General features: G+C 37.2%; 1 protein-coding gene across 1 annotated transcript; it reads left to right on the top strand.

Moving 5' to 3' along the window:
• Positions 1-621: 621 nt before the first annotated feature.
• VWA3A (von Willebrand factor A domain containing 3A) lies at positions 622-24,526 on the top strand (the record flags this gene model as incomplete). The annotated part of the gene is made up of 33 exons (XM_084216177.1): positions 622-686; positions 917-1,034; positions 1,653-1,754; positions 1,848-1,930; positions 2,836-2,890; positions 3,631-3,729; positions 4,665-4,771; positions 5,028-5,153; positions 6,387-6,495; positions 6,865-6,930; positions 7,384-7,509; positions 8,254-8,392; positions 8,482-8,585; positions 8,810-8,890; positions 9,887-9,981; positions 10,920-11,039; positions 11,840-11,914; positions 12,569-12,713; positions 13,624-13,822; positions 14,260-14,330; positions 15,323-15,463; positions 16,866-16,965; positions 18,012-18,122; positions 18,477-18,574; positions 18,724-18,876; positions 19,376-19,484; positions 20,173-20,317; positions 20,796-20,940; positions 21,988-22,139; positions 22,402-22,528; positions 23,078-23,175; positions 23,541-23,604; positions 24,500-24,526. 33 exons carry the CDS (start codon positions 622-624, stop codon positions 24,524-24,526), a joined length of 3,555 nt encoding a protein of 1,184 aa, XP_084072303.1.
• Between the last annotated feature and the right edge of the window lie 327 nt (positions 24,527-24,853).

Here is a 24,853-nt window from a genome sequence, read left to right as displayed (position 1 = left end):
GGCGGTGCGGGGTCAGAGGGGTCTCTCCCCGGTGGGGTGAGGTGACTCTCGGGTACGGGACACCGCGGGGACCCGGGGCTCTTCCCCCGTGAGGTGAGCGGGGTCTCGGGAACGGCAAGGACTGCGCTGACACCCGCTGTGAGCCGCGGGGCCCGGCTGGCCTGGGCCGGGGGGAGGCGGTGGAGCCCAGCCAAGGGAAAGCCGGGATTTAATGGCCTTTGCATGACTCGTACCAACCCAAAGCCGAGGGCAGCTCGCCCACCCGCTGCCAGCCCGGCTGGCTCGGCTCCCGCCGCCGCGCTGGGGTTTGCTGTGGTTAATCTCTTTTTCTGGTTGAGCTCTGTAGCCGGTCTCCCAGCAGCTGTGCACGCATATAATTAACTGCATAAAATCCATTAACAAGCAGCTCTGCAGAATAGTTCCTAAATGTGTTTTCTATAAATGGATAATTGTAACTTCTCTTTATTTTTTAGTTTGCTGTTGTCCCACATACAATATAAATTATCATTTAAGTTGCTGACAATATTAATGCGTTTCTAATAGTGTTTATTCCTGAGGATTTTAACTTTTTTGCTCTAATGCTGTCTTTTTTTTTTTAACAAGGCTAAGTCTATTCATATGATGGAGACACATATCAGGAAAATGGCATGCTTGTTGGACAATGATCAGCATTTGGAAAAAATTGGGTGAGGAAACCATTACAAAATCTAGTTGAGACTTCATTTGTAGATAGAAAATAAATTATAGTTCATGTAAAGTATATACTATATCCCTTCAAAACATAATATTTTACCTTAATGCTTAAATAACTGTCAAAATATAAAACAGTTCCTAGAGAAAAAACTTGAAATTACTTTATGACAATACAGGAATATTATGGGTAATGAATTGCTCTCATAAAATTATTGTCTCATAGGCTGTCAGAATTCCATCTACAGGGTGATCATCCAGCAGGGCAAGATTTTGCTGTGCCTCATCTAGGACCAGATAATGGATCGCTGGGAACACATAGCAGCAAGGCACAAGATGTGCTGGTAGGCAAGTTTTCCTACAAAATGGAGCAGCTGGTACAGTAATGCATACCCATTATAAATTCACAGTGGGCAATAAATAAACTGATAGACAGCTAATATGCTTCCTTACATACATTTGCATATATACACAGTTTGATGGTGTGATCACTCATGTCAAGAAACTGCATGTAGTTTCTCTGCAGAGATTAATCTGAAAACAAATTGGGCAAAACAATAAATGAGATCAGCTGTTGATACTGCATTTTTCCTCCAAAAGGCAGAAGCCAAGTTCAAACTCTGAGTCATGTTTGGGAGATGCTTATTTTTATTTCTCTCTGGTAAATCACTGGAGTATTTATTTTAATTCTTTTATTGAGTTCTTCTATTTCGTGTCTTCATTCCTGTCTGCTCTAAACTGAGCTCTCTTTTCCCTTCCTTTAACTCACAGTCTGGGGGTATTGTGAAAGTTTCTTTTCCTTTGTGTCCCACATTCAAAAGAGTATTCCAGTACATAAAATTATGTTCTTGGATATGCACTGCCTAGCAACAACTCTCCTTGGGACTTAGATTTTTGTCACATTTAAACAGCACATTTAATTTCTCATACTGCATGTAATTTTTTTTTTACTTGATCTATAGAGAGAACAAATGAAGAAAACACAGTCTCAAAAGGTGCAAACAACAGAAGAATGGATAAAAAGCTACAGTTTGGAATCTTTGCAGTTAACATTAGAGTATCTGGTAAATGAGAGCAATATTATTTTGTAAGTACAACGCTGCCTTTTCTCTAGTCAGTCTTAACTTGTGTACATCTCTGATGTTAACCATGCATAGTGCTCCAGGAATTCAGGAAATGGTGGTGAAGTGATGGAGTTTACAGAGGAGACTTTTACTGATTTTGAATCCAGGCTTTCTGAGTAAGTATCCATCATCTTTACTGTTTTGATGTGTAACTGATTCTGTATCTCCATTACTGTAGATGCTGCCTTAAATCTTAATTTGTTGTCTCTGGGCACCTCAGAGTATCTCAACATTAAATCCTTTCAGCTGAGATTGAGGGATAATTGTATGTCATTGCAGCTGAGGTTTGGGGTTTTTCAAGGAACATGTTTATCAACCAGGTGTTGATGTGAAGCAGTTTGCTCGTTTTAGAAAGGCAGCCTGTGCATTGTCAGGCTTCCATATGTAACACTGTGTAGTTGGGGGTTATACTTTGTGAAACTTGGATTAGCTTCAAGCCATGGATGAGGATGTGACATGGAAGTTGAAAGTATTTTAAGTGAATTTTAAGTCTAGAAAATCAAGAAACTTAAATAATTTAATTTATAGGTTCAATAGCTGTAGAATAATCTTCACTATTGATAAGAATGCTGCCATTTCAGCATACCTCACTGTGTCAGGCTTTTATAAAACAGAAGCAGCTTTTCTGTTTTGAAAAAGCAAAATGGATTTGCCCTTTTAAAATGTTGGCTTAAATTTTCTGTTTGCTAACTTGTAGACACAATGTGCATAGAATTAAAAATCCATTGGTTAAAGTAAAACAATTTTAGAGGACAGGAAGCATTTTGTTTTACCTGAGGTTATAACTATTTTAATATTAAACTGTTGGAAGTTGTTCTGCTTTAGGGAAAGAAGTATTTAAGTGGCGAGCCCTGCAACCACCAGTTGTGTAAGGGCATATTTAACATACTTTAAAAGACCTGTTTCTCACAGATTTTACATCTGTGAGAAAGGGATGTGATGGAGACAGGTGGTTGATTGTTACATTGACACCCAGTGTGAGGGAATGCTGTAGCTAAATGTGTGCTCTGCCTTTTGTCAGAGTGATTGAACTCTATCAGCACCGAATTCAGTGGCTGTTGCAGGACAGCAGAAAGGTAACTTGAACTTTGCAGTATATTTTTAGAGTGAAACTCTATATGGCATAAAAGACTAAATTAACTTTTGAATACTAGTGAAAAGTGCCTTCCAGAAAGCCTTTGTATTTTACTTATTTACTACAAGTTCTACATCATATGCAGTGATGTTGACAGTGGATTGTTCTTCCTGACCTTTCATTGGTATGCAGTTTTCTACTTTCTAGATTTAGTCTTTTCTTTTCTCTTTGCAGTCTTGGTCATCAGGTCCTCTCAGCACAATTTAAATGGGAGCAGACAGTGCTGAGATTAACTTCTGCCTGGAGTGGGGCTCTCTTGTAGTTCGTTTTGCCCACTCTTGAACAGCTGCTTCATCACACTGTGCCTGGCAGTGCTAATGCTCAGATGTAACTCCCTCTTGAAGGGAATAAGGGAAGATGCAGCATTCCAAAATCTGGTTTCCACAAAGCTGCTTGATTTAGCCTGAAGGGGACAAAGTTATTTTTTATTTTATCCTCTCAAGTAATGAATAAGTTTTCTTGGGAAGAAGGTATTCACTGGTAAGGATTAACTAAGTGCCAGTAGGGCTCTCTTTTTCTCTTTTTCTTTTTCTCCTTGACTTTGTCACTGTGTCATCTTTATGCTGAAAAGTTTAAAATTAAAATAAATACCCAATACTTAATCTAAAATGGTTGTGTACAGAATAAACAGTAAAATTATTAAACTGTAGATAAGCTAATATTTACAGTGACTTTTCTAAGGTGTTCGGTGTTATAAAAGGAACTAAAGTCGGACTTTTGGTTGATGTGTCTCATTTGAGTTATGGACCTAGACTATTGGATTTTCAGAAGAACCTTTTGGTAAGTAATAGTAAAGCAAATTTTGCCTATTTTAACATACTAATCAAGCTTTTGTGGAACTAGAAGCCAGGAACCAATAGAACAATAGAATAGAAATTTTCTGTTGTAGAAAAGTTTGCTCTAAATATCTTGGAAAGTGTACTATTTGTTAATGTCCAAAAGAAATCCAAATCAAAATAAATCTAGTATACTTGAAAATATTATTAAGGAAAGTATTATTGTTAAAGTTTCTCAATTCTATCAACATTATATAGTTTCCTTTAAGTTAATGTTTGTCAGAGTAACTTCACAATTTTTGTCAGAACCTTGGTGAATTAATAATTTTCTGTCTTCTCAGAAGAAACTTGCCCTTTGTTGTGCTCTTTGTTTTTAGAAAACTTTTGCTGTAAGGAAGGAAGAGATAATGTTTATATATGATGCTTGGTACAATTCAATTTCCCACATTCAAGAATTATTTACCTCAATTTATAATTTTTGTGTTTTTCATTTGTGTGTTTCAAATAAATCTGCTTCAAGAAAACTCAGTTTCCACAGTCTGGTTTACTTAGCTTGAATATCTGAACTATTGTTTAGCTCTGTCCATGATTATGAGGTAACCATTTTTTAGATATTATCTGGTGAGTGAATATGAGTATTCTTGATCCCTGCTGTTTCATGTGGTCATCAGCTGAAGAGAAAAACTGGTACCAGTAACATAAATATCCCTGCCTCATGCCCCATTAACAAATTATTTGGAATGCCATAAGTTTGCAGGTTTTGTCTCTGTCCTTACTAAATATTTGAATCTCTATGAATTTTTCTTGGAAACTTTCTTAGTGGTAGCTGAAAATATTGCTGTAACTATTTGTAGGAAATTACTGTTTTTAGTCTTTTACATAATAACCCTGCCAGAAGCAGCATGGGTAGTAACGCGTTCATAATTTTTTATTTATTAGTGCTTAATAGATGAGCAGCTTTGTTATAAGAAGGAATTGTACTGCCTCTCATTCAGTACAGAAATCTCACTGCTATGGGAGAGTCCAAAAACCATCAATGTTCATGTGTAAGTAAGTTAATTTCTCTGAAAAACCAAGGTGTTTCAGACAAGTCTCCATTTAATTTGAGCAATCTCTTGCAGGTAATACTGTTTTTCATCTTGTGCCTGTAGTGATTTTAAGAGGGGAGAAGAGCAATGAATTTAGCATGTGATCAGTGGTTTCAGGATGGTTTTCATATATAAAAATCCTGTGGTTTGTAGTAATCTTTGTGATCTATTTTATTTAGCACCTAAATATTCTTTTTCGTGTTCCTTCTCCTAGGCTACATGAAGCAAGACAGTGGGTACAAGAGCTGGAGCCTGGTCGAGGCTGCAATTTGCTGAAAGCCTTAAGGCATGTCCTTCCCATGAGAGAGCTGAATTCCTTGGTTCTTATTGTAGGAAGCTGGTAAGTTCATTATGTGTCTTAACAACCAGATTTAACTTGGATACAGGATTGGTACAAGAAACTGAACTTGATACAAAAATAAATAGAAAATTCAAGATCAGTGTATTACTTGTTCCTTTATTTCTTCCCTTTTTTACTATTTATAAATCTTCTCAATTCTGTTATGAGGCTATGTGTTTCCTTTGCAGATCACTTATCACAGTAATCTATTGAGAGCCTGCTAGCTCTAATTTTACATGAATTAAGTGTCATTAAAGATATCACTGAAAGAGTCCACACCTCTGGGAAGATTAGAGAATAAGATAGATTTTGCTGTAAAATAGCATTAAGCATTCAAAGATTCTTCTCTCTGTGATCTTAGTCGTGCTGATGGAGAACTTAAAATGTCTGATTAAATAAATGAAACCAGGTTAGATTACATAAAGTTATGGACTTAAATTCTGCAGTTCTGCTGTCATAATTTGAAAATTACAATATTGGAGTTGGGCTTACAAGGAAAAGACTACAATAGGGATTCTAGGAGTGGTACTTTACTCCTAGTTTACTAATTTTATTTTTTTTAAACGTGCAAAAAGTATGGTGTAAGCTTGGCAAGATTGATACTTAGAGTAATGGAACTTAAATTTCAGGTAACTTATTGAACACACTGATTACAAGGCTTAGATCTGCTCTGAATGCAAACCAGAAGTTCATACTATGTGAAAAATTCCTTAATTTCTGTCCCTGGCAGAAGTGTAGCTGCAAGGAAAGGTTTTTACTAGCCATCAGAGCTCAGGAAATGATAGCTGTGTGGGACACTAAGTTCTAAACATAAAATAAAGTTTTACTTTCTGTGGTGCCTTTGGAAACAGGACTTCCTTACATACCAGATCTGAAAGGTTTTCTGTCATGGTGGCCAAAGCCACAACTCCTGATCTTTATCTTTCAGGACTAGCAGGGAATACTTCAGAACATTCTATTCCCACTCATAACAGCTTGTGAATGAAATCCTAGTGGGTTTGTTGTCATCCAGGTTTTCAGGACAGAACCAAGCTCCAGCAGTGACATCTCAGTAATGGTTGAAAGAGGGAGAGAAAATCGCTCCAAAAGCATGATAATGCTAAATACCTAAATAATTCCCATGATTTATAATTTCTTTCCCAGGCTTTTTTCCTTATCTTCTTCAGTATGGCCTTTTTTTCCCCATTGGATTACTGCCATTGTTAATATATTTTTCTTTTCTTTTTTAATCAGCCCTGATCAGTCTTTTGAAATATTATGTGATTATGCTCAGCAGTGCATGCTGGGGAGAAAAGTGCAGATTCACACTGTTACATATGATTGCAGAAACCCTGCTTCTCTTGTAAGTAATTGTGTTAATACTAAACTTCCTGAAGTGCATTTTTATTCCTAGTCTCTCATAAATGTGTGGGGAAGCTAACCTAATCATTAGAGTTCTTGAATTAGTGTTCTTTTCTCTTCAGAGCATGTTTGCACACATGAAAACAATTGTTTGGAGCATCATCTTGTAACTTGCTTTACACAGTTTGTTTTTCAGCCTTATTAAAATAAGACTGGTAAGCAGATGATGGAAGCATTTTTTGCTTTCTCACTACATGTATCTCGAATATTCTTTTTCTGTCTCTGCTGAGAACTGAATACCAACAAGCCACATTATCAAAAGAGACTATCAAGTCAAAGTAACTGTTTCTCTTCCTATTTTTATGTGTAGGCTGTTCTCAAGAACCTTGCAGAAGCTGTAAAAGGCCGTTATCATTGCTACTCTTCCCAGGGAGAGGTAGGTGACAGGGAGAGAGGCAAAGCATTTTTCTCTCTTGCTGATGATTCTTCACTTTGAGAAGGTAAAATAATTATCACCTGAGTAGAAGCTGATAGTAAGAATTGATGCTGAAAGTCTGTCATAGAAGTGCTGAGGATGTGCTCAATAAACCTGTGGTTAGTTCTTTCTGCAAATGAACACATTTCCTAAAAGTGCAATAAATTTTGCAGTTATTGTTTACTGACTTATGGCTGATAAAAGCAGTGGCTTACTATAGAGTGATTCAAAGTAATAAAGTAATATCTTGTTTATGAATTATTACTAATTTATATGCAGAGCATTAGATACACTCAATTCTGCCATGCCAGGCAGTCTTGTATTGATGTTTGCACAGTAAAGTAAGAAAGCTGCTTTCAGTTGGTGTTTGAACAATGGTTGTCTTATTTTCCCCATTTGTTTTTATAATTGCAGAATTTTGATAGCAGTGATTTTCATCTGCTACTTCAGGAATCTCAGAAGGCTAAGGACCTACTCAAGAGCATCAAACAAAGTTTTCAAAGAAGAGTTGGTGGCTTACTTGGTAGTAAAAGAGCAGATGTATGTAACTTTTTATTTCCAGAAGTACTTTGAATAATTAAGGTTAGAAATTTTAAGTGTCCACAATATGAAAAAAGAATGCATGATTGATCAGGTATTTTGATATGCTGACCTTGAATATTCTCTATTGAACGTCCATTGTTAAGAGCAAATTAAGAACAAAATCAGTAAAGGAGGGATTTTGATGAATATTCTCCAAAGTGCATGAATAGAACATTGTCCTGTGATCCCTGTAATGGGAATCTCAGGAGCACTAGCCTAACTCCATGAACAATCATATAAATTAAGTTCCAACTGTCCTTTAAATTGCTGAAAAGATACTTACTGCTGTGTGATTTAGTTGGACATTTAAATCCATTGCAAACTTATAAGGGCTTGTCTTGGTAGCACTGTATACAAGTATGGGAGGAATTTTTTTGTGAATAAAATCTCTAATTTTATTTCCCCTCATCCTTCCAAGCTGTACTTTTTTTTCCCTCTCTTCCAACCTCAGTTACTAAGGACTGTGTAGACTACCTGTGGAGCAGAAGTCACTCTAGAATGACTTAGAAGATTCTGTATCCCCAGTAAAAGCCCATTTTTAGGAGGACCACTGATAGCTACTTTCAAAGTGTTTTGCTTATTGGAATCCCAGCACTTCAGTTTTAATTATGTTCACCAGGATTCCATTCTGGATATTTTGAATTGAGGGTAAAAATAAATTATGTTAAAACTTGCAAGAGCTTTTCTTCAAATCTGTTTTAGGTTTCCACAGCATTTGCAAATACAGCACCTTCTAGCTTCTTCCCAAAGCCTCCAAAGCACAAAGCACCATTAGTTATTCAAACACCAGGCATCCTGGCCAAAACCTCAGCAGACTGGTTAAAGACATATGGATTGAAAGGTAGCACAGAAAGAAAAGTTTAACAGGTATGAAACATGAATTAGAGACAGAATATGTGTTTTATTTAATGTGGTTTTTTCTTCCTATAGCTAAAAAGTTAGACCTTTATCAAGTTCTGGCTCCCAATGCTTTCTCTCCTGTGGAAGATTTTGTACCTGTTCTTAAAAAAACAGTATCATCAACTCTACATGAGGCAAGTGAGGAGGAACTTTTTTTGGTTTTTTTTTTTCTTTTTTTTTGCTACATCTTCCTAATTTAATTCAGTACTTTATAAGTTAGCTAAAATTCTACAGACTGACACTTGAATCCCAGATTCAACTCAAATACTTAATGTCATTCTCAAGAATGACCCAGGAAGAAATTCCATGTTAGTCTATCTTATGTTGGGTTCTGTAAACAGTTTACTTATCCTTCTAGAAAGTGATGATGCAGTTGGAGTGGTATGATGGAACTGTAAAAAATATCCATGTTGACCTGCCAGTATTGTACAACTATCAGGTGAGTTGTATGACATGATGTGGCTTTGTCAGGGCTAGACTACCATCTAATTATTCCTCATTAATTGTCTTGTTAGCTAAGCAGGGATTCATGTGCAGACAGCTGTCCATGTAAGTCTGCAGCTACTGGGGTTCTTACAGGCAGTAGTGATTGCTGAGGATTTCCTCCTAGATCAGAATGCAGATATCAGAGTGGGCAAGTTTAATGAGAGAAGCTGTCTGGGGGTGTTTGCTACCAGGGTTTGCTATATAGTGGTCTGTCAGTCCTTTTTCTTTCCCATTTCACTGGCAGTGGAAATGTTTCCAGGCAGGGCAAATAATCCATTGAAGTGGGAGGGATGTGAAGTCTGTGCAACTCTACAGCCAGACCAAAAGGAGGGTGTGAAGTGGCTGAAATGAAAAGCAGCTCCTGTGGCTTCTTGCTCACTGGGAGATGCTTGTGTTTTGTGCATGCTAAATTATAGTTTTGTTTGTGAGTTCAGTGCCCTTTTCTAGCTTGATATGCCCTCATACAATACCTACATAGACTTGGAAAGGTCATGGTATATAAAGTTTGGACAAATTACCTTAATAACAAATTGATACTGTCAAAGAATTACATGTGTTTGAGAATACTGTGTTTATGTTAAATGATGTGTTTTGTTATGAATACTGCCTAAAAATGCTATTGAAGAAGGGGTAAGGTTGCAAAAATTGTATTTTTAAATCTCTTTTTTGTCTTTTCTTTATATGCCTGAATACGGTTTTGGAATATGGTGGCAAGAGAAAAAGTGAAGTGGGGATACAGACCTTTAAATTCTTTGTTGCTTTTTTATCATTCTATGTTTTTTTCATGGACTGTGTTCTCTTATCTGTACTAAGAATGAAATGTTGCTATCTAAATTAATTAAAATTTTTTTTCATTACTATGCTGTTATGTTATTTCTGTCCTAAGCATTTGGCAATAAAAGACTTGAACTTTCTATTTTTAACATAAATTTTCTTTATTTATGCATAGAAAGTCCTTGCTAAAATGGTAAAAATCTATGAGAAACGAATTGACTGGCTATCTGTTGGTAGCAGAAGAATATGGGGAAGTGTTTGTGAAAGAAGGTATTGTCTTTGATTCTGGGGTTTTTTGTGAGGTTTGAAGTCTTAATGTGTTTGAGGAAGGTGTTTATTTACATCTTGTCTGAGGCCTTACCCAACCTCAATTGCACATTTGCCCTTTTTCCTGTTTACAAGTCTTGAATATGGAGTTTCAGACAAAAGGAAGGTAGCTGAGGCCCCTGTTACTCGAGATTTTCTTGCTCATTGATTAAGGAGTGAATTAGCCCATCTGGCCACTCTGTTGTGCTGGGAACTCACACCCCACTGAGTGTCCATCGCAACTGTGGGTCTTTTAAAAACTACTGCTCCCAAATTATCCTGTGTCCATTAACTGTGGCCATCCTGCCTTGTCTCTGCAAGCAAGACTTACAACTGGCCATGCTGAGCAGCTCATCATTAACACTTTCCTCTAAACAGGTACAGTGCATCAGTCAGTCCATACCTGAGCAACCACTCTGGCACTGATGAGCTGAGAGAAGCCTTAACTATTTGTCTTTGGAGTAATATTCCATAATTTCCTGGAGTGTTGGCTGGGAAAGGAGAGTGAAGTATCCAGTAACTCTCCATGTGGCAAACATCCACACATTCCAGGATGGTTTTAGATACTCAAGTACAGAGAAGGGGAAGAGCTGTTTGGGGCTCAGGAGCCCCAATGGCTCAGGAGCCATTAATGGCTCCTGAATAAGTAGCCAGTACCGTGATTATTCAGTAGTTTAGGAAAGACAGAAGTTTCCATTACTGTCCCTATTTTTATTTTTTAAATGTCACCAAATGTTTTGCAGAAAAAAAAAATAGATTCAGTTTTTATACATTTTGATACATAGGTAGAAGATACTTTCCCAAGTACTTACAAGTCAGAGTGCACTAAAGATAAGACTACATAATTAAATAAGACTTTTCTCTTTTTTTTTTTTTCAATGAATACAATTTTTCTTCTACAGGGTGGTTGTACTTGTTGATATATCAGTGACAAACTCTCCCTACATCTCTCATATCCAACATTGTTTGCGACTTTTACTCGAGGAACAAATGTCAGATAAGGATTGCTTCAATATTATAGCGTAAGTAATTATCTGGGAGTCTTTTAAAATAACTGTAATGCATTGCAGTGAAGGAAGTATGCTGAGAGACTGCAGTTACTAACAGGCATATTTTAGTTTTAGTGAAGTATTTGCAAGACTATCACTGATTGGTCCTTATTGGGTGAATCACGTGTATGGAGACCAGATTAGTAATTAAAAATCACTTTTTTGGGTGAGGGTCACTGGAACTGATTGCATCATACCTGTAACAAATACTCATCCTGCTATATTGTTCATAAGTATTAATTCACCTGTCAGAAACACACCAGAAGAGAATTTTGATGTCTCAGGTACCATAACTGAGAGCATCCTTTAAATTTTACAGTAACTCCAATACTGTTTAATATATTATAGTGGTAAAATTCTGTACTCAGCACTGGCAGGCAGAAACATGTGGCACAACTGCTGAGCAGCTGCTGGGCAGGTTTCTGGCAGGTAAGAGCCAGCAGCTCATGGAGTTCCTAACATGGTGTGACAACACAGCCTTTATCCCACAAGAGAAATACAGGCAGCAGCTGAAGGTTGGAGTTCCTTTATCACATTCCTTCCTCTGAGCTTTTCCCAGCTCATAGGATCCTATTCAGGAAAGAAAATCAAATAAACCTTGGGTGATTGGATAAATGGGGATAATTAAATGGTTTGAAATAGAAAATAGTTGGCATCAGGCAGTTTTATGTCTGTAATACCCTAAATGAGATTTTTCTTCGACTGTGAATTTATTTTTTTGCTTGTTCTAAACCATAATCTGAAAATTAATTGCTGTTATCTTTCTGTGAAAGATTTGGGAGTGATATTGTGCCTTGGCAGCAGGAGCTGTGTCCTTCCCAACCAGAAAACTTAGAAGAGGCTTGGAGGTAGGATCACGTAATTATCCCATATATGTGAAAAATTGAAAACAACTAAAAAATTGCATAAGTTGATTATGTTACAGAAATAGGCTGCCATGTTCATAGTGGTTTCAAGTGAAAACAGCATTGTAAAAGTTAATAAGCTTGGGGTGACTTTATGTTTCATATGTGTATATAATATATATGTACACAGATACAGAAGTGTCTGTGTAAGGAATGAAGAGCTTACATGAAGAATTGAATACTGCGTCAAGTTCAATTGGAATGTGAGAGCTAAACAATGGGGGTTTTCCCACATGCTTTGGAAAAATATCCCAGGTTTCTGTTTGTGGAGTCACATCATCTGTGTTCTCATTATACCTCTTGTTTAATTTCTGTTTCTGTAAGTTCTACTACATTAATATTTTTCCACATAAAATTAGGAGAGAATTCTTTCCTCTTTATGCTTTGTATCTTACTTTAAAATCTAGTTTGCCATGCTGGCAATACAGAAACCAGAAGAAATAATTTGTTATTTAATCTGGTTTTGCTCTCTGTCATTTTCAAAAATTTTAGACTCCAGTGCAGTGTTATTTAAGACACTTAGTTCTCTTCATTGCTTTCAGCAGAAACAAGAGCTTTTGTTTCTTCATTCTTTGAACTTTAAACATCTTGGTTTAGGTGGGTGTTGAGCTTGGAGTGCAAGGGCAGTAGAAATTTCATGAGTGCACTCAGAAGAGCTGTGGAAATTGACTTCAAAGACAAAGATAAACACAAATCACAGGGACTCTACCTGCTGACTACTGGAATAGCTGATCAGGAAACAGTGAGTGTCATCATAGGCAACTCTTCTCTAAGTTCCTATCAAAACTAATATCAACTTTATTTTTCTCTTTTTTCCCCATGCCTTTTTTCCCCTTATAGCCAATCATAGTTCATTGGCAGAATATTCCTCCTTTACATGCCTTAAGGCAGCAGAACTGTCTGGATCCCAAACTTCCATTTCTGCAACTGTTAGTCATGTGTTGGAGGTAGCAATTATTAATTATTTAGAGAAAATTCAAGACAGGCTTTTAGGTTTCCTTTCCTGTTCCAGCTCTGGGCATCATTTTGCTTCAGATTTCTGAGTTGGAGCAAGATGATTTTTTGTAATAAATCATTTCTGTACAACTCATGGAACAAAGACACAAATAATTTTCCAGTGGAGGTCCATAGCACACTATGTAGAGTCAGCTGCTGTTTTTATCCCAGTAATCCCTTGCCTGGATCCATGTTTGTGGTGAATGTGCTCCATGGCCATTAAGCCTTGAGTTTCTACATGTGTGTACAGTGAAGTGTCTCCTGCTTTTGTTACCAAACCTCTGGAAATTCTGGGCAGACCTAAGAAATCATTAAAGCCCATATGGTTGACAAGAAAATGAGGGACAAATGGACAGTTTCATCCCTATTGCTTCAGTGCACAGCTAAATTTATGTCCATAATCTCTGTCTTTGATTCCCAAGTGTACCCCAGCTCACCCCTTGCCTGCAGTAGAGCTGTTGTCCCTGTAAGCAGCAATTGTGACAATTGTTGTGTCTGCATGGACTGAGGAGGCATTGCACTCCTCAGGGTATGTTCCTGTTCTGAACTGCTCCAGCTGGGAGCACTTGTACATCAGTCAGGAACCAGTGGAGCAGATGGAAGCTTGTCTGAGGCAGAGGCTCAGCCCTGATGTTTCTTTCTCCTCTGTCTTACAGCACACAGTCAGTGCTTATGTGGCTGAGGCTTGTGGAGGTTTGGATTTACAGCTCCATGTCTGTCTGTTCAGTGTAACAGAGGGCACTGACTCCACTGGAATTATTCCTGCCTGCTATGCCAGCCCCAGGGAGACTGCCAGTGCTTTTAAAGAAATTGTACAGGCAGCCAATGGGAGGTTTCACTGGTTTGGAGAAGCAGGTATGAGCAAAAGAAAGTCAGCACATACTTCTGTTTCATTAATGAAATAATATTCAGTAATGCTTTTTTACTCCCAAATCAAGTAGTTTACTTTTTTAAGATATGCTGAGAGCACTGAGATATAAACACAGGTCATAGTTTTATTGAGACCTTCAACCCCTTTGCAGAATATTATAATGCAGCCTTAATGAAGGAATTTGGTTGGTTTTTTTTTTTTTCTATTTGAATTCACCCTTTTCTGTTTGCCTTTTAAAAGATGCTTTAAAATATAGTTATTATTATGATAAGTCCAGATGATCAGGCTTGCAGGAAACAAAGGTTTTTTAATTCTCTGCATTGGTATTTAGCATCTGGTGCAAATTGTTGTACATTTAAAAAAATACTTATTTTGTACACTTTAAGAAACCCATGCTAATTAGCATCTATTTGATTATCAGGTATTTTTGAAAGTGATGATATTACCAGTATTATATCTGAAATGGAAAAAGCAAAGAACTACTCCCAAAAGGTATGAATTACATAGAACTTTTTAATTGCATGTTTCTTCCTAAAAAAAAATGAACAGTGTTTGTTCACCTGACAGTTCAGGAGATTGGACAAAACCCTTTTATGATGAGCAGGAATGTTCTAGAGCATGAGATTAGTGACCATAGAGTAAATATGGACTAGAAAGCAGTTCCACAACAGCACTGCAGTGACTGGTGTTGGAGTAGCCATGATTCCATACCAAATACAAGTTTACAGTTCAAGTGATTCTCCTTTTTGTTGCCAATTCTATGATTAATTCTTTTCAAATAAATTAATTCTTCATTTTAATAAAGTTATAAATGTTATATGCAAATAAATAACACTACATTCTTCTAAGTCCCAGTGTAGGGAGGGCTTGTCATTAGCACAATGGCTTTGTCAATTCTAAACCAGTTGTTTTCTCAAGTGTTCTGAGAGTGTAGAACTAGACTGTATCTCACCATATTCCATGCACATTACTTTTTTCCAAAGATATCCAACAGAATAACTGCAGCAGTATAGCCAGCCTGGCATTGTGGTGCCTGCTTCTTAAAAAAGTGTGAATAGAAAGAGATCTGCAGTAAGAACCTTTTCCAGAGGGCTGAGAACCCTCTTGGATGCAAGTCTGAGTCACAAAAGTTGGATTTTTGTAAAAGAAGAGCTGGTGGCTATTCAATGACACCTAAAAATACTTTGTTATCATGTTACAGTTTCATACACTTGGTTCACCATCTTTCACTTTGTTCTAGCTTTGGTTTATGTACACTGCTGCCTTTTGGTTTAGTCTGTTTGCCCAGAGCAGGAAGGGTTTCCATACAGTGTGCTTGAGCAAGCACAGCACAAAGGGGCTTCTGTTCAGTTAGAGTGTTAAGCATTGTCAGATAGGAATATTATTTATTATTATAGTAGTAAATACACAATACCTGTCTTGGAAATGTTATTTCCTAAATTCCATGTATCTGAATTGCTAAGGAATGTGGATTTCCATTTCAGTGTGCATTCCTGGTGGAGTCCTTAAAGCAGCGCTCCGTGAATCAGTCTGTGAAACCCCTCACAGCAGAAGGAGACTCAAGTGTGCTTATGAGGAATGAGAAAAAAAAACCACAGAAGGTGCCATCTCCTAAAGTCACAGCTGTAAGTCTGCCTGGAATGGTTTGAAATGGTCCCATTTTTAATATGCTGTGTGTTAGTTAAAGACCCTACCCAGCTATTGGATGTTCCTCTTTGTGAGAGAAGTGCTCAGCTGAAAATTTGAAAAATAAGAGCAGCACTGAGATAGTACTTTGAATTTGTTTGCATTCAAAATGCTACATATACCAAAAAGTGCATCATACTGAGTAATTGATTATAATGGAACCACACTGTTGTGTCAAAAGGTGTCTAAATAATCCTTCCTCTGACCTTAAAAAATAATGTTTAATGGAAACAAAGGCAAAGCAGAAATGTGCTTTACCAAATTACATCTATTTTGTGAGTCCTTCTAGAGGGTACTGAATATTATGATGTTCTGCTCATTTACAGATGAGACAGCTGCAGCTCAGTAGCATGTCTTTGGCCTCACAGAGAGCCAGCATAAAACAAGAACAGGATTCAGGATTTGTTTCCTGCCTGCTGTACTTATTTCTGTGGAGCTGCACTACTGAATCCCCTGGGATTTTGCTAGTGTTAGTTAATTTTGACTGTCTGTTTGAGTAGGTGTGCACATCTGTAATATGCATAAAGGGCCAGTGTCTGCTGGAACTTTCAGTTCTCATCTTTGGAACGGGAATGGCATTGTAGGTGTGGGAATGTAGGAAATGGGAATGTAGGTGTGGGAATGTTGCAAAGGTTTTGTAGGTCTTCCAGGCTGTTTTATCAAAAGTGACATATTCTCAACACCTCTTCACAAATGCAGGAGAAACTAATTACTCAGAGATGACAATAGAGCATAGTTTTGCAGGGATTAAACTTGTAGAAAACGGGTAGGGGGTTGTCCACAGATGTTAGGTGATATTTATAGTAGAGCTGTATGTTATATTAGATGTCAGTTGCTTGAAGGCTCAATGTCACAGCAAGTCTTATCCTACAGTAGGGTTAAACAAGTGCTTGTGCTGTTTAGCAGGCTGCTCATCCCCTAGAGGGAAAAGCCAAACCCAAAGGAGAAATAACGGGTGTCAGCACTAGATTTTCAATAGTCACTAAAATGCTGAGGAAGATGCTAAATACTGTATTCTATAAAGCAAGGCCATTACCATACTGAACTGCTCCTTCAGGTGGCAAAAATGGTCCAAACTCCTCTCCCTGTAGGTGTTAGTCTTCAGGTTTATAGTAGCAGATGATACTGGCAAGAAAATGAAAAGAGAGCCATTAGAGTTACTTAACCCAGCAAGAAACTCCAAATTAATGTGTTGTCATGGCAGTCTGTGGATTTGTCATAGCCAGAGTAAAGCAGAAATTAAATAATAAAGAAGCATAGTTCCAGGTTAGAGTAATGCAGTTATGATCCATCTGAAGCACTATTTTTTTGTTGTTGTTGTTGTTGCTGCTGTTATTAAAGGTGCTTAAGGATGTTAAAGACAACCATGGTGCAGAGAGAAATACTCCTGGAAGAGTACTGGCATGGCGTCCTCCTAGTGCCAAAGCAGGAATTCCACCAGGTCTGTATGGATTAGGGGCTTTTTTCTTCAGTTTCTTTGGGGTTTTGCTTAAAAGCCAATATTTAAGTTGGGGATTTAAATTAAGATTTTAGAAACGCCTGGAATTGTAATCTTTAATCAAATTTATAGGAACCATGGTGCTTGTTTTGGAATGCCTTTGGGATGAGTTTTAGCTGTAATTTACCTCATTTGCTTCTACACTGTGCAAGAAAGGAAGTCTGCACAGCTGTGCAATGATTTCCAGGACCTAGGATTGAATACCTGACCTTTATCAGGAAATGTCAAATGTGTCTGATGGAAAGTAGAGCCCCACTGTGTCCCATACCTGAAGCCATAAGACTCAGCAGTTCAGACATTTATTATGCTATTAGTTCAATGTATACATTGCCACTAAATCTGTTAGATCCCATTTTAATTAAGACGCCGTTCCACTTGATTTATTTATAATCAAGTAATGAAGGAAAAGTACAAGGCCAGTGTCAGATTGTCTGAAGTGCTAACTCTTCCAGCTGCTTCTGGTATATGAAAAACTCTTAAACTGATTCCAGTTACTGCTGGTCCCTTAAAGACCAATTCATTTTTCCTCCCTTTCCTTTTTTTTTTATTTTCCTGAGTTTTTTCTTTGTATCATCACTAACATTTGCAGTTCATTTTTCTTTACATTAAATTTGAGTCTTCAAATCTCCTGATGTTGATATGTAGCAGTGTTTAGAAATCTAGATTCATATTTGCATCTGAGCTGCTCTGTACAAAGTTAACTGGTTTCTCCAACAAATAATATGTTTGTTCAAACCTGTCATTTTTTTCAAACTCCTGTGACATTCTTCCTGATGGTAATTTCTTATTTGTAAAAGTTTCATTTCTATGAAAGCTGCTGAAGTAGTGCTGTAATATGATTTTTTTTAATCAGTATCAAAGAAAATGAAGCATTTATAATTGTGGTAATAGGATATATGAAGAGAAGAACAGGGTTGGGCTCTTCTCATGTAAGAGTTTTATCTAGCTGAGCTAAATTAATGGGGGTTTTATCTATTATTTACTTGTAGCACAAACAGTAAAAGAGTGGCCTCAGACTGAGAATAAAGGAAAGCACAAACCCAGGAAGCAGCCAGAGCTTTCTGTGTCTGTATTTTACACTGAAGAAGGAAGAAATGTGGGTATGTGTTATCAGGATGGGATGGGTGAAGCCCTTTTCTTATCAGCACTTCTGTTATAAAACTGGCAGGATGGTAAGTCACTGATAACCAGGGTGCTTTGAACAGTGAGTGGGAGAGAGTTTCACTTACCAAATAGTGGTAGGGATTTTTACTTTAGATGCAGGTGGGTGGCACTTTTTGCCTGTTTTTTTGGGGTGGTTTTCTTTTGTAAAGTCCCTTGGGGTCATTTGGTCTGAGGTGCTCCGAGGAAAGGCCCTGTGAACATGGTTCAGTTGTTTTGGTTTGGAATTTTTTGAAGGTGACAATTTTTTAAAATAAGAGATTTTTTAGGTACTTTGTTCATTTCTTAAATAGGTACAATATATCAGAGGTATCCCAAGGCAGTGAGTGTAAAAAAATCTGTTTGCTCTGTCACATTGCCAGAGGAAGAGGAAATCTGTTCAAGCAAAGAGGTATTTTTCTCCTTAGTAATAAATTGCTATTTTGGAACTATCCATCTGAATTAATGTAAATGTTAACTGTGATTCTGTACAAAGTGTTACTACTTAAACTGTTCTGATATTTGCCAACAATCTATTGCTCTATTTGTTTGTCTTACAAGTGGCTGACCAAGTACAGTATTAAAAAGCTTAAACTGGAATTGCCCAGACTGATGTTTGGTCCAAGCTGTACCCACCAGAAGACAACTGTGGAGTCTCTGCACAAGAAAGTATCAGCAAAATACTGTTCTATCTTCCCCAGTGCAGAAATCAATGTAGGTTTTTTGCAGATGTCAGGTACCTACATTATTGAAAGGCTTTGTATTTTAGTGAATGTTGATTGATGTTTCTGATTTTTCTCTCCACTTTTCCCTGATCTTTCAAAATCATACTTCCACTAGCAAACTAGAGAAGGTCCTTTATTCACTGCAAGAAACCATTTAGCATGTTAGAAGTCCAAACTGCATGTTCTTTAGAATGTGTATCATCTCCTCTGTTCATACAGTATGAAAAATAATTTTTAAAATTTAAGTAAAACTTTTCAAAACCATGTGTGAGTTAAAACTGGGAAAATGTTGGATCTTGATTGTTTCAGTTTGTGTAATGACTGAAGAGAAGCATGGGAAGTTAAGTACAAGCAATAGAGTCACAGAATTTTTCTTACCATATTTCATAGATAAAAAGACAGACATATCCCTGATGTCCAATGCTATATAGCAGCTCAGCTCGGATTTCCTGAAGTAAGATGCTCTTGTACAAACTGAATTTTTCCAGGGGGTTGTGAAACATCTGCACTTTCAGCCTAGAGAACTGGAAACCTACAGAGAGCAGCTGGAGAAGGTGCTGCAGCGTTATATCCAGAGAGTGCAGTGGCTTCTCTCAGGTACTGGTGTGCCTCTGGTTTTCTGTAAAGCACAAATATGTACAAAACTCTCTTGTCTTGTCTGCTGTTTCTGGTAGAATGGATCTGAATGTAACTCTGAACCTCCAGTGTGAATAAAAGTTCTCTGTCTTGTATTTCATTGGAAATTTAAAACTTATTTTTGTGAATACAAGAGAATTCAGCATCTGTGCAGCTGATAAACATCTTGCTTGCTGACAAATAATTAGGTTTTGGTCTTGGTGTGTTTGTGAATACAGAGTAGAAGCTTTCTATCAACAGAATATATATAGTAACATACACAAACAAAGTTAGCTTTTCTGCATGTTTTGCTTGGAATGTGCCCTGCTTAGAAGTTCAGCATCATTACTGGTGAGGACTGTTTTTATTTCTCTGTTGCTCATAAAGGTCTTTGTTGGGAAATAGTTTAATTTTTTGCTGGATTGTATATGGCAAATTATTTAATGCAAGTTGCTACAATTAGCTAGTAATTAATGCTTGATAGTTCTAGTTTTGAAATGGCCAAACGCTTTTCTATGTTAACCTTTTAAGTACATAATTGCCACATTAGATTATACTTAATTATGTAGAAATGTGCCCAGAATTATCCCTAAAGACTGAAGATTTACATTATGCTCAATAAAATAAGCCTATGTAATAACTCTTAATCAGTTTTAATGTTCTGGCCCAGGAAGCCGAAGATGGTTTGGTACCATTTTAGAAGCAAATGTCTGTGTTTTGATTGATACATCTGGTTCCATGGGCCCATATTTGCCTCCTGTCACAAAAGAACTTTCCTCCCTTATCTGGGAACAGCTGAGAAAAAATGAAGGCAGGTATGGTGAATTACTGATAAAGACTGAAATCTGCACTCATTATTATGTAATCAGATTGCTTAATAGTTACAGTGATACAGCACTGAAACACAATTCAATAATTACTGTGTTAGAGTATAATGTGCATGGGACAAGAACTGCTTTTCCTGTTGCTTTCACCAGTTTGAAGTTCTAAACTCTCTAAGATCTGAGCCTCTGTTGTAGGCTGATGCTGTTTACCCTTTTAAGCTCAGCATTCCCATAGATTTTCTGTTCATGAAAAGTAAGATATGCTTTTTGACTTTTCCATGGCTGAAGACTTTAATCCAACACTAGGCTCTTTGTCAGGGGGTTTAGTTGGGATTCATGGTTTTTTACTGTTGGGTTTGGGCTTGGTTTTTGTTAAATTTAATGTATTTACTTATTTCAAAACTGTCTTATCCAAAGTGACTTGTTGTATTGGTTAGGGTTAAATATTGTGGGTCATCTTTCTCCTCAGGTTTAACCTGCTGAGATTTGCTGAAAATACAGAGAGTTGGAAGGAATATCTTGTAGAGGCAACTGATGAAAGCTGCCATGATGCTGTGCAGTGGGCTTCCACATGCCATGCTCATGGGAACTCCTGCATCCTTGCAGCTTTACAGGTTGGTGTGCCACAGCTTGGAGAGCACATCCTGTCTTGTGGGGGTAAAACTCTTCCACCTGACTGGTGACATTCTAGGAGAATTACGGCGTCAAAGTGTACAGAATCTTTATATGCCAATCACTGAACAGTTTAGAAATCAAGTCACTGTTTCTGGCCCCAGGGCTCATAGATACTCAAATTGCTCATACTAAGTTTTAAAAAGAAGTCAAATATCAATATCAGTATCAATAGTTTTTTTTAATATTTGTGCTCAAAGAATACTGGAGACGGAAAATAGCCAGTTGCTCAAACTGACGTTTAAGTACAACTGCGGCTGTGCTGTGTTGCTCTGACCCAAACAGGATTTTAAATAAGCAGTGTTTGTTGGAATCTCATGGGTTTTGAGTACAGTTTTTGAACTTCAGTAACAGATAAGGCAACTTTTCTCCTATAAAAATTCTCAGTGTAGAAATCAACTAGTAACAATAACTTAAAACTGAACTTGCAGTTTTATGAGATTTTTTTAAATGGAATCAAAAAGAAATGTTGCCTCTAAGGATCGAATCTTCTTCCAGACAACCTTGGACAAGCTCTAAATAAATGTTATGGCATTCATGAAGAATGAAGTCCAGTAGAGCTGCAAGATATGTATATATTACAGAGATGTCCACTGAGTCAATTACTGTAGCAAATTTTCATAATATTCATTCAAGTCCTAGTGAGCCTGATTTTCAACTCCCATAAAATATGATGTAAAAATCTTTTGTCTGTAGTTGTCCAAAACCAGTTAACTTTCTTAATTTCAATGAGTCAATTTTTGGCCGTGTCCTGCTTATAAATATATTGTCTTATGCTACAAATTATCTACTTAAATTTTCAAATTTATATCCTTGATCTCCTTCCCAAATAAGCGAAAATGAAAAGAAAAAACTAAGTTGATTAATAATCAAATATAAATATATGGCAAATATAAACTATCTTAAATTATTGGAATGGTGTTTTTGTTCTGAAGTATGACATTTCATATAAATGTACCAATTATTTAAGCTTATTTTCTGCTTTTCAGAAGGCTCTCAGTTTCCAAGGTGTAGAGGCACTGTATCTATTGACTGATGGAAAACCAGACACCAGTTGCAGTCTGATTTTGAAAGAAATTGAAAGATTGATAAAGACACAAGATATTAAAATCCACACCATTTGTTTTAGCTGTGCAGACAGGTATATGATACTTTGCAAGAACAAAACAAAAATCTCTTAAAATGACTATTCATTGTCAGAAGTCTGTGCTACCAAGATGGTAATGGGGAAGATTGTTCTGACACAGGTAATTGCCACATGGCCTGCATTTCATACAGGAATTTATAATCATGTCCTCCAATCTATTTGTTTTGATGTCATTTTTGAGGAGTTTTTAGAAATTCTTTTGCTATTGCTTTCACAAGACAGTTTTCATAAGTAGCTTTCTACTTTGTGCTTACAGAGGGGCTGTTGAATTCCTGAAGAAGCTTGCTTCCCAAACAGGAGGCCGCTTCCACTGCAGTTCTGGAGGTGAAGATGGACAATTAGCAGCACACAGAATATTGACAGAGGGGCTGGATGATGAAGATGTATGTTAAATAAATCTGTTTGTTTTGTTTCTTTGCAACTTAGTTCTTTATCAGTAGAGAAACTTCAATTAAAAAAGAAAAATAATGCAAAACGTCTAAGATATTTCATATTAAAACTAAAAAGAGAAATCTTAGTATCTGTTTTTGCCTTTCTGCTAACTGCCTTGGTGAGGTCCCCAAGCCCATGAAAGGAATACACAGGGCAGGTTTTGAAAGAGAAGTCAAAAAAATATTGTGTGTCTGCATGTGGTTTTTAAGCTAACTTCAGCTTTTACTGTCTTCTTATCCTTCCCATCTTGTGTTTCATTTAACTGTAAAATCCTTATACAGTGCTTAGCACGTAAATTCTCCAGCAAGAGACCTCAGGCATTGCCTCTTCAGGACAATGTTACTGAACAGAGCCAGGTTCAATCTGCTCTGCTCTCCCCTTGTAAGACTGAAAACTTCTCTGCAAGTAGGGAAATTTAGAGCTTAGGATCAGTTAATTCAGTTGGGGAAAGAGAAAACAATAACTAGGTGCAAGTTAAAACATTTTAACTGTGCTTTCAGAATCCAGTTTTCCCTTACTTTGAAGGAGATGATCTAAAGAACCTTACTCAAGAAGTAGCAAAAGCTAGAAGCTTCTTAAAGCAGGCAAAATCTTGGAGGTGAGTATTTATAAATAATCTTTGTATTTATTATTTTGTGGAATGAAGACAAGAATATCTGACTCCCAATGTCTATTTTATAAAAAAATAGATCTGGAGAATTGTCTAGAATAGGCGTGAAGGACAATTAAATTGTATTGATCCTTATGTTTCTTCACTGTTACCCTTCCTAACTGCCAACCCAGAACCAGAAAGCACCAGTTCAATAGGAATAGTAGGCAAAAGCTCCTGCAAAGAACTTTAAAATGCATATATCTCTCAGTGAAAAGTCACCCAAGGGCAGGGCTAAGCAGAGACTCCAAGGTGTTCTGTGCCCCTGTGAGAAACTGCTGTAATTCTTTGTGGTTTGTTTTTCTTTCAAACAGATTATTGCTTGAAAAATGGAACACAAACCAAAAAGACAACTCTGGCTCCCAAAAAAGTGTTCAGGTAAGCAGTCACCACATTTACATCATAGTTCATGTATAGTTCATGTATTTCAGTAGAAGGGTAATATTTTATTAAATGTATTATTTCTAGCAGTTACTTTTTTCAAAATTGGAAACATTTGTAGTGGTTTTAGTTCTTAGCTGAGATAGTCCACAGTAAAACCCCAAGTAACCAAAGAAGAGTTCAGAGAGAACTGTTTGGGGTAAAAAGAGCAAGGCAGATGTGGATTTGTAGTTATTCATGGTCTAGCAAGCAGTTAAGCACATTAGAGAGTTAGAGCCAGGTGTAATGGCTGTAATAACAATTGCTGCATGGGCTGCATGATTTATCTGTTAAATGAACAAGGCTGACTGGAAAAGGAGCCCACTAATAGCAAAGACATCCTCAGCAAACATGGGACTGTCATTACAGAGTGGTGGGAGAGGCAGCTGGGCAAAATGAACCTATCACAGAGCCAACCTGCTGCTTTAAATTGGCAAAGTGAAAACCACAGGAAAAGAGAAGTTGCTGTAGTACTTTCTCAGGGTTAAACAAAACAGAAGCATTTGTCACAGAGCTGTTTGAGGGAAAACAATGGACACAGACAACTGCAGAGTTGCACTAGACAACATTGGCCTGCCAAGATAGTCATAAAGGGCTCGGGTAAGGCAGATACAGAGCAAGACTGGGTTTTTTCAAATCCTTGTTTCTATAGCTGTAGTTTGTATTTTGGTTCAAAACATTGCCCAGTCATTCAAATAGAAATCAAAAAAATCCAGTCTGACCTGCTGGCTAAGAATGCCTGGTTCATGAGAGTGGAACCTGGAGCCTGATGTGCAAAAGTGGGTGTGTGGGAGTGTGTCAGAGTGTGTCTGAGTCTGCAGAATTCAGCATTTAAGGGCTGATCACTCTCCAGAGGTGCTTGGAGAGGGAGCAGATATAAAACCATCCCATAGGAGCAGGGAAGTTCTTTCAAGCATGCAAACATAAGGCTGGTGTTCCACAACTATCTCTGTATCTCAACATCCCAAGGAAAACTGTATTGCTGCTGAAGTGTACAGCAAGGAATTCCTGTTCAAATGCTCCAGAAAGGGCATAGCACTGTAGCCCCATTAAACATGTAAGTAAGGAAACATGATTACTTTCAGTTTCAGTTGTATTGGTTTTCCATTACTCTTTTGTCAATGGTGACCTGGAGCCCATGCCTTTTATATATTTTGAGTTGTATTTTAAAAGTATTAATGTGCTTCACTTGTAGGATTAAATTTTA

Source organism: Fringilla coelebs, assembly GCF_963513975.1.
Source record: "Fringilla coelebs genome assembly, chromosome: 16".
NCBI classification, from domain to species: domain Eukaryota; kingdom Metazoa; phylum Chordata; class Aves; order Passeriformes; family Fringillidae; genus Fringilla; species Fringilla coelebs.
Note: the sequence above shows the minus strand (reverse complement) of the source record. Positions and strands in the feature narration are given on the sequence as shown.